The sequence below is a fragment of the Erigeron canadensis genome, chromosome 6 (assembly GCF_010389155.1).
Source record: "Erigeron canadensis isolate Cc75 chromosome 6, C_canadensis_v1, whole genome shotgun sequence".
Lineage (NCBI taxonomy): Eukaryota > Viridiplantae > Streptophyta > Magnoliopsida > Asterales > Asteraceae > Erigeron > Erigeron canadensis.
The window spans coordinates 2,222,229-2,233,088 of record NC_057766.1 but is presented as its reverse complement, the minus strand read 5'-3'; the positions used below and the strand labels follow the sequence as shown (position 1 = coordinate 2,233,088).

At 33.6% G+C, this 10,860-nt stretch overlaps 1 protein-coding gene across 1 annotated transcript; it reads left to right on the top strand.

Moving 5' to 3' along the window:
• Nucleotides 1-6,093: 6,093 nt before the first annotated feature.
• Nucleotides 6,094-9,609, top strand: LOC122604069 (tRNA pseudouridine synthase A-like). Its single transcript, XM_043776970.1, has 2 exons — nucleotides 6,094-7,354; nucleotides 9,108-9,609. Exons 1-2 carry the CDS (start codon nucleotides 6,189-6,191, stop codon nucleotides 9,415-9,417), a joined length of 1,476 nt encoding a protein of 491 aa, XP_043632905.1. The 5' UTR covers nucleotides 6,094-6,188; the 3' UTR covers nucleotides 9,418-9,609.
• The last annotated feature ends 1,251 nt before the right edge of the window (nucleotides 9,610-10,860 follow it).

The following is a 10,860-nucleotide window of genomic DNA, read 5'->3' as shown; positions in this document are numbered from 1 at the left end:
ATATGACCACATGAAAAGTATGTCGAGTACATGCATTCAACAAAAAAAAATGTTGAACTTATTAATCAAAATTAAATTAATAATTAGAATATGATACATAGTAACCTGGTGCAAAATCCCACTGATGAAACTGTCCACGACAAAAGAGTTGTTCACAGTCTATAAAGACCCAATAGCCGATCCCAACAAATCAAAATACATCAGTCTCATTGTTCTAGCTTACTGCTGGACCATATGGATACTGCCGAATAACAACATCTTCTCAAGCAAAACACTATTGATCAGATTTGCAGCTAAAGAAATCAAAGCCTCAAGCTTCCTATGGCCATCAAACCGAGCAAAAAACCCCGAAATTAATTGAGAGAACTGGAGAGCTTTTAATATTTAATCCCTGTTTGGTTACTGTTTTTTTTTTCTCACCTATTTTGTCTTGTAACTTCCTCTAGCACCTGCTAGCCTTTTTATTATTAACAGTGAATGTTAAAAAAAACTAATTAGAATATGATACCTGGGAAAGACTCTAGTGAACTGATGAATCAAACCCCAAATGAGATTTTCAATCAAAAAAATGGAGATATATTTACATGGGAAGAAGAAGGGGGTGAACATCGATAGTTAAGGATGTGTGATATAATGTATTGAAGGGATTTATGAATGAATGATCTAATTGTTCTCTTTCACTTTCCCACCTTTGCTTATTATTAATCATTCTTTTTTTCCTTTCAACTTTCAAACCAAACACGAATCACATTCCAAACTTCTCGGTTACCTTGTTTAATGCTTACATTCATTATCATTATAGACAACAAGAACAATTAACATCAAGTTACAATTAAAACTGACCCATGCATCATTAACCATCATAAACATCACTCAATCAATGCAATTAACCTCATTTATGGCTGTTAGAATTAAGGGTTTGGATCAGCTCAAATCATCATATCCAAAAATAAAAAGATCTCAACTTCGGCTCCAAGATACAAATCAAGGGTGTGATTTTATTTCTTTGTTTACTTATCAGTTTTATAGTATAAATAGGTGCATAAGATGTAATCAAAATCATCTCATTATCAATACAAATATTATTATTTCAATATCTGTGTGTTAACATGGTATTGGAGCTGTCAATCGGTTCGTCATCTACCCGATATACTTCCGCCTAAACTCACAAACCATCGAGCAGTCACCATGGCCAAATCCGGTGACCAAAGCTCGGTTCCAAGTTGGAACTTCAATCATCTCTTAACAATATCAAAACCCAAGTTACCATGGAATATTATTCCCGCGACTTGGGTAAACAACCACAACATCGAAACCGATCAAACAAAATAACCGAACTTACCGACGGAACTCCTGGCCGGTATAACAGAGAAAAAACCACCCAATCGTGTCAATCGAGTAATCAAACTGCCCTGATTTTAAACTGCCATCTGCCATCACTTAACCACTACCAACCCCCGCAATTGAGGTGGCTGCCATCCACCAAGGGATGACCATGGCAGCGAAATCGATTGATTGAAAACCCTAACTTTTCCACACAACCGCCTGCCACTGTCCGCAAGGAAGCCGCTCACCAAACTATTTTGTGAGCAGCTACCAATGAAACCCAAGGCATCGCCGCCGGGTTGACTGCCAGAGATATGAACGGCGACAGATTTTCCTTGAAAAGTTATCGCCGATATGACAACAAGAAAAAGATTCAAGATGATAATTCTCATCTAACATGTGATGAGTGTGGCATGGAAAGACACACCAAGGAGTAGTGTTTCCGTCTCATCGATTATCCGGATTGGTGGACCGATGACACCAAGAAAGGCACCAAATCGTTCAAATCCGAAAAAGGTAAATCAAATACTTCGTTCACTTACCAGAATAAAGCAAGTAGCAGTGGTGGCCAACGATTAGAGGGTTACGGTGGTATGGTAGCGGCTGGTAGAGATAAGGAGGGGGAAAGTTGTTTTTCCGTGGTTGAAGGCAAAAAGGAAGAGATTCTCTTTCTTCAATTATCACACACTCCTTATATATATATATATATATATATATGATAGTTATTTTTAGTACAAGGGTTTAAAAAAGTACAAAAAGTACAAGGTATTTCCTCCTTTATCTTCCTTCTTCCTTCCATCTCCGACCACCACCACCATGATCATCTCCGACCACCACCATGATCCTCCGGCGACGGCGACCATCTCCGGCGAGAGTTACACATGTGTAACTAACTTACATATGTGTAAGTACAACTTTTTTATTAGCATTTTAGGGTCTAAAATTCTAGGTTTTTTCCTTCGCGAGACAACCACCACTAGCCACCATCATCTCAGACCACCCCAACCACGGCGCCGGCGCCGGCATCAAGGGCTTCGCCCGTACCGTAGCAAACCATCACCATCTCTTGGATCGCCGCCCATCAAATCCATATGATTCCCATATGCGTCCCTTGACGGTCAGCTTAGAACGGATGAGGGCCTCTGGCCCGTACCGTATCCACCCGAAAACGAACCTGATTCTCGCCGGAAAGTTAACTTACACATTTGTAAGTTGTAGTTACACATGTGTAAGTCTCGCCGGAGATGGTCGCCGTCGCCGGAGAATCATGGTGGTGGTCGGAGATGATCATGGTGGTGGTGGTGGTGGTCGGAGATGGAAGGAACAAGCATGTGTAAGTTAACTTAGACATGTACTTTTTGTACTTTTTTAAATGCTTGTACTATAAATAACCCACCACTATATATATATAGTGATAATATATTTGTTTCAAAATCACACACTCCTCTAAGAGATGATAGTTTTTTGCTTAGTTGGCAATAAGGAGAAATTGCCATGTAGGATTTTTCATTAGGTGTCATTCTTCTATTAATTTCCTAATTTTAAGCATTTCATGTCATTTAAACTATTCCTAATCATCAATAACTAATAATAAAGAAATTAAATAAAAACTAAACAATGAAAATCTAAGAGATGATAGTTTTTTGCTTAGTTGGCAATAAGGTGAAAATTGTCATGTAGAATTTTTCATTAGGTGTCATTCTTCCATTAATTTTCTAATTTTAAGCATTTCATGTCATTTAAACTATTCATAATCATTTATCCCAATCATCAATAATTAATAATAAAAAATTAAATAAAAACTAAACAATGGAACAATATATTAAAACAAAGTTGGCTGCAATGGTGCATAGTATATGTATAAATACTTAAAATTTTGTTTTGTTTTATTATTAATATAGGCTGCAATGGTGGATATGTATATGTATAAATGGCTATTTTTGTTTTGTTTTATTATTAATGTAATTAATTCATAAATTGTTTTTAAACAATGATTTTAAAACATATATATCTCTTAATGATAGTGATAATGAGGTCGATCGGCTACAATATATATGGATATCTCTCTATATAACTAAGAGAAAATATGTTTTTTTCTATATGACATTTTTAGTTTTTTTTCTTTGGATTTTCAATGAGATGTCATTTTCTTCATTTAAATTGCTATACCTATGTTAGTATGTTACCATGTATGATCTTAATCATCAATTTTAAACTTAATTATCAATCATAATCCTAATCATTAATAATTAGTTTTCTATCTTCTATATAAGTACAAAAATTATATAGATTATACTAAGTTTTTTTTTTATTAATTCAATGATAATTATATTTTATCAAATAAAATTTATTTATTATATTATGTTTATTCTTTTGAAAAGTATTCATTTTATTATTATTTAATAATTATATATCATAAAAAAGATTTTTATGATTTATAAATATTATTAGTCATGCTTCTATATATTTGACGTATATCAAATATAAACTATAATAATTTTATTTTTGTATCAATCGTAATCTGACAGTTTTTTATATTATCATAAATTATGAATAATAATGTAACTATGAATTATTGTAATTTTTATTTATGTTTACGGTTATTTCGCACAACATGCGAGTTTAATCTAGTCTACCAATATATATATAACAAGGTCCTAAATTCATTCATAAACAAATAAGAACCATTGGATGAATTCCATCTTTGATTTATGACCATTAGATCAAATTTGATTATTTTAACTTTCTTAAATGACAATATTAACACTTTTACTTTATATGATTTGTCAAAATATACCCTTTTTAATTATTAGAAATATACCATAAATAATATAATAATAATAATAATAATAATAATAATAATAATAATAATAATAATAATAATAATTAAGCTTCTATATAAAATTAAGATAATATACGATCACTTTTACTAACTTAACATATCATGTTTAAAAACTATTATAAAATTAATGTATTTATAATGATACTTGCATTACGTAATTAGATATCGGATTCTTCGAACTCTTACATTCTCTCTTTTACAAATCAAAATATTATATTATTTACTTCATTATTTTATAAATTACAAGATATCATATATAAATTACTAGATTAAACCCGCGCATTGTACGAGATTAACTGAGAACATAAATAAAACAAAATACAATACCTTATAGTACATTATTGTTATTCATTAGTTATATAATATAAAAAGTATCAAATTACGATTGATATAAAAATAAATTTATAGTTTATAAATATATGATATACGCCAAATATGTTAATACATGACTAATGAAACATAACTATTTATAAATAATAAAAATCTTTTTTATGATATATATTTATTAAATATTAGTTATTTTCCAATAATTATAAAGAGCCGTGAAAAATGTCATAATAGATCTGAAATTCATAAAAGCAACTTAGGATCTTTACACAATCATATCTTCCAGGTTGTTCATCCTTACTGATTAGTCTAAGTTGACTTCTGATGATATACCCTATACGGAGCTAAAGTTCCGTATCCGAAGCCGATACGAAGATACCTTCGTACATGTGAAAATTACTTATTTATATACCCAGGACGGAGCCCAACCTCCGTTCAACATAATCATTCCGGAGCTCTTACGGTAACAAATACCCAGCTCCGAAATAAAATATATAACAAAGACCGGATATAAATCCTTTCCATTATTATCCGAATAAAATACCTATCAAAGTCCGAATAACTCGGACATGGTTTATTAAGAGATCACCACAAATCTTCTGAAAAAGGAAATAAGATATTCTCAAAGGAGAAAGATATTTACCCTAATTCTCTTAAGAAAATAAGATATTCTCAAAGGAGGAAGATATTTACCCTAATTCTCTTACCCTCCTCTCCAAGTTTATACCCTCTATATAAATAGTGGAGGAACCCATACGGCACATCATCATCTATATCACATACAATTCTCTCCGAATTAACAATATACATTCGACTTCTGAAATTATCACAAACCCTAAACCACTCCATAAACCCTAAGTCGCACGAAACGACTTAAGGACCAACAACAATAGGTGTAAAGCGGTCTTTGATTCTCTAACCGGAAGGGAATCGCCAACAAAACACCTCCAACCCACTCACACCTTCGGTTGAGTCATAGTGCGATTATTTTATCAAACAACTTCAATACCCAACTTTGTCTTCTATCTTTGTTCTTCATCATTAACTTAAATCAAATGCTATAATCTTTATTAATGCATTTTGAAGAATCATTTCTTCATGTTATTACATCAATACATGTGAATTACGGTTCTACTTAAACATCTAAGTTGATCTAATTTTAGTGAACATAACCTAACTCAACTTACAACTAAAGATGTAAACATTCTTTTACACTGTTTGTTATCAATAAACTTAATCAATTACATTATGACTCGACATGTATATCCTACTAAACAACTTCAATACATTTTAAGTATTAATATCATTATATTTCAACATGTCTTATTTAAAACTGCTAATTATATTATATATGAAAATTTTATATGTTTAGCTCGCGTATTACGCGAGAAAATAATCTAGTTATATATATAATATAATATAATGAAATTCTTTTAAGTATCCATTTTATATACTCAATTCAGGTTTTTTTTTTTTTACAAGTCGGACTCTAATAAATATGTCAAAAAAATAATTTAATTTGACCCGTCGTAAAAAATTTCTTCTATAAAAAAATAATAATATAAAAAAAACCTGTCCATCCCAAACATACTACTAACCAAACGCCTCCTAAATTGTAGGGTTTTATAAACCCTCACTCACCCTCAAAAATCAGCAACTGTCACAAAACCAAACTCACCATTGCCCAAGAACAATGGACACTCAAACCTCTCAATCACTTCCACCACCCGAACAGCCCGATTCCAAGAAACCCAAACTCTCCGCCACCACCACCACCACCAACTCCGACGACGATGACCGAACAACCACCACAACCACCGCCGAAAAAAAACCCAGATACAAAAGAAGAAAAGTAGCCATCTTGTTTGCATACTGTGGTGTAGGTTATCAAGGTATGCAAAAAAACCCAGGTGCCAAAACCATCGAAGGCGACCTGGAAGAAGCCCTTTACTTCTCCGGTGCGGTACCCGAATCCGACAGGGGCTGCCCGCAGCGTTTTGACTTTGCCCGTTCTGCCCGAACCGATAAGGGTGTTAGTGCTGTTGGCCAAGTGGTTTCTGGTAAGTTTTATGTTGACCCACCTGGTTTTATTGAGCGTTTGAATAATAATTTGCCTGATCAGTTTCGTATTTTCGGGTTTAAACGTGTTACGGCTAGTTTTAGTGCTAAGAAGTTTTGTGATAGACGGAGATATGTTTATTTGTTGCCCGTTTTCGCGCTTGATCCTAATAGTCATAGGGATAGGGAAAGTGTGTTGGCTAGTTTAGGGTCTGATAATGAGCTTGTTAAGTGTTTAGAGTGTTCCGAAAGAGGTCGGAAAGTTGATGTCAATGTTCAGTCAGGCATTTCGTCGAATGCCTTACCTGATGCTAAGCAGGGGAATTTATCGGTTTTAGAGAATGTTGTGGTTGTCGAGTCTAAATCGTCATTGGGAACAATATCAACATCTGTATTGGAAACTCATTCAGGCGTTTCGTCGAACACGTCGTGTGCATTGTCGGAAAATACGACGTCTTTAGATAATGTTGTTGTCGATGGAGAAAATGTTGTAAAAGAAAATGTGTTTCGATATGGTGATAAAGAGAAAGAGAGGTTTAATAAGATCCTTAAACAATATGAAGGGACTCATAATTTTCATAATTTTACGACAAGGACAAAGGCCGGTGATCCGTCTGCTAACCGTTACATTATCTCGTTTCATGCTAACACTACTGTTACGGTTGACGGGATAGAGTTTGTTAAATGTGAAGTTGTTGGGCAGAGTTTTATGCTTCATCAGATTAGGAAGATGATTGGTGTTGCTGTTGCAATTATGAGGAATTGTGCTCCGGAATCGTTGATGGAAAAAGCTCTACAACAGTTAGTTCTCTCTCATTGTTTATTATTATTATTTTTTATTCAGGCACACTACACTTTTTTGTTGGAAGTTTTAGATATACCATTTTTGATAATATATACAAATGTTAAATATTTTAAGTTAAAGCTAAAACATTTAAATCTGAAGTGAAAATGGTATTGTTTGGGGGTACCTCCTAAAAACATTATTATCATACTTAAAGATTTTAACCCATTTACTCATGACTTGGTCGATTCTAGTTATGATTTTTTTCATCTCTAATGGATGATATAGGTTAGAAAAACGCTAATTAAATAAATGATCCAAATGAGTTATACAAGTCAAACAGACCCAAAAGTGCCCACATGTATTCTTAATGTATGAGACCTTCTGAGTCACTTTATTGTAAAACATAGATTAATATTCAATTGATACAGTGTCTGCAACTATCTATGAAATATCAAATATCGATGATTACATATTGCAATGTTTGGACTAAAAGTGTTTCTAGGCAACCCTACCAGACTACTTTCAAACTGTACTAGAAGATAGTGCCATTTTGACCTGTAACCGAGCCCATCTGTTTTGCTACCTTTAAATTGGAATCTCGTTAGATAAGGTAGCCTGCTCTTTGATATTCTGAGTTTGTTGTAAGTTTTAACAGGGGGTTGTGAGATTTGAAAGTAAAAATATGGGTTTAGTTATTAGTTCTGGTTATATTTTTTTAAGGGACCTTTTTGTTTGTTAAGTTCCTGTAAACAACCCATCTGTTCAGGCCTACTTTCATGTCGTATTTGTTAGTTGTTAATGATTTACACATTCTAGTGAAACACGTATTTATTACAACTGCAGTCTTTTCACGTCTTACGTTTGAATGGCACTGGTGAAAGTTGGGACTCACTAATATTGGATAGGGTTGGTTTTACTTACCAAGTGGTTATGGCATGATAAGTTTGTCTTTTAGGTGCTTGTGGCAGTTTCAGTTCTAAGCTTGTAGATCTCATATGGTACAAAAACATTTATTGGTCTATTTTCCACTCTTGGGAAGTCTCAAAGTGGTGACCACATATGTTACATCCATTGTGGGAGTTACACAAAGAGTCTGTATACACTTAAAGTTGAGAATCAATAAACCTTAAGTATGGATATGTTTTAGTCTTGTAGATTTGACGTGTGGTACAAAAAAGTTAATTGGTCTAATCACTACTCTTGAGGTTTGTCTCGAAATGGTGACTACCTGATCTGTATTTCACCAGAATACAGCAACAGATAATGCCACGGAATTTATGAGAGAACAACAGTAAAAGGGATACTGGGCAAAACTACTTGCATGTACCTTACACTTGTATTTTCTGTTTCCAAATTCTGAGTATATGAGTGCTTAAAGAAAAAGGGATACAGGGCATTTAGGCAAGTTCAACACTCATTTATGTCTAAAATCCTTTTTAAAGAATATATGAAAGTGTCCAAATCTAATAACATTTTGAATAACATTTATTTTCTTTCAGGAACATTAACAACATTTATAGTTTACGGTGATTGTCTTTTAAGAATCAGCTAGTTCAGGGGGTGTTTGGATTGCTCTTTCAAGTCGATAATAGCAACTAAAAGAATCATGATTAGATATAAGGATGAATATGCATCTACATTTTTCTTAGTAATAAATTTCATACTAAAAGTCTTTATTTCCAAATCTGGTTATTCTGACATTGTAAATCATGTCGACGTATCTATAAAAGTCAGCATTTTAAACCTTGTTATGTTTGACGATCATAGGGATGTTAGGATCAATGTGCCTACCGCGCCTGAAGTCGGGTTATATTTGGACGAATGCTTTTTTTCTTCATATAACCAAAAATGGAAAGACACTCATGAAGAAGTGTCAATGAAAGCCTATGCAGAGGAAGCCGAAGAATTCAAGTTGAAACATATTTATTCACACATTGCATCAACCGAGCACAAGGAAGGGTCTGTTGCTGTTTGGCTGCATTCTTTGAACTACCGAAATTATCCAGATTTAGGCCCAGAAGAGAATGAGGAAGGAAATGAAGTACTGAGGGGTCAAGCCGAAGTGACAACTGGGTGAGTCACCTCACTTCTTGATGCATGGGAATGTTCTCTTAATCTTTAAAGCATTGGATCGTTTATTATATACACTTGGCTTCCATTTGAAACACTACAGACTCTGTGTGGCTTTCGGATATAGGATTTGTTAAATTTAATCCTATTTTTTAATCACTTTTATTCCTATAATTAAATGGTGGCTGTTGTGCGCCAAGGCTATATCCGATGTTTGGGGAGGGTCAGGGAAGTGTTATCTTTGCATTATTACGATGACAAATCGACATGGAAGCCTCGGTATACGGTATTCTTTTTATGGTAAAGAAAACTAAATAAAAAATGAAATGGTTATCCTAATTTTGAATTTTGGAAAAATGCATTCTTGGGTAACATACTTTGCATGAATCTTCATTTTGGGTAGCCTTCTTCTTATTTCCCCAATTTAGGCAATATACTACCCATATTTCTTTAATTAGGGTAGAACTGATCTATAAATGACTAATTTACCTTTATAACTGAAAGTATATGAGTTATGACTCTATCTCTACTATATTTATAAAGGAGGAGAGAAATGTCTTATTTTCTGAAAAAAATTTAAGAACTCCAAATTATGGGAAGTATATAATCATAATTTATTTTTGTTATTGATGACTAACATTTACTATACTATATTTTTGTTATGTACCAAAAGTTTATAATGTATAAAACTTAAATTATTTATTACAACAGCCTAATAAACATGTTATCAGAATTTCTTAAAATGCATTGATCTCTTGAACTTTTGTAAGTTTGTCAAAGATTATACATATGCCTTAGTGGTGACAAATTGACAAGTGTAGACGTAAACTTTTGGTCTTTAGATGAAGATGAACACTTCCTAAATCCTGAGCGCAATGTGATTTATACGTCATGTTCTGAGATTTGGATATTGATTTGATCCGAATATGTCAGTTATCTGTAGCATGATAGGATTAAGCCAATCCCCTTCTTCTGACAGGTGCAAGCCAAATATCCCGGACAATCAAAAGGCGAACCCTCACAGGAAAAGTGACATATTGCTTAGATTAGTTACATCTGGGCGTGTCTGCATTTGGCCTTTAAAGTTTAACATGAAAACAACAGTTCTAGAGATTGACTTAGAGCATCTTGCAACCACAATGAAGAATCGTCTTAATCTAGTTTTTCCTTACATCGAAGAACTTTGTAACCGCTACTACTGTGGGCCCAATACTGACATTACTGATACCATAATTTCTGATGTTAACATGATGGTTGATGCAGCAATGTCAGTTACTTACAACCGACTTCGTTACGTCCTCCAGCGGTATGATACTAATGCTTTTGTCACTCGGATGAATCCCCGATCACCTCTTAGCAACAAATGCAAGTTTCCAGCATTTATCTCTTCTGTTCTCAGCAGTATTGGACCCCTTAGTATAATGGATGGTCCAAAAAGCATGCAGGTCGT

Excerpts from the sequence above, each read along its gene's own strand:
- LOC122604069 (XM_043776970.1), top strand. The coding sequence starts at position 6,189 with ATGGACACTCAAACCTCTCAATCACTTCCACCACCCGAACAGCCCGAT. Across the intron at positions 7,355-9,107 it reads ATGGAAAAAGCTCTACAACA|GGATGTTAGGATCAATGTGC; the intron begins GTTAGTTCTCTC and ends TGACGATCATAG.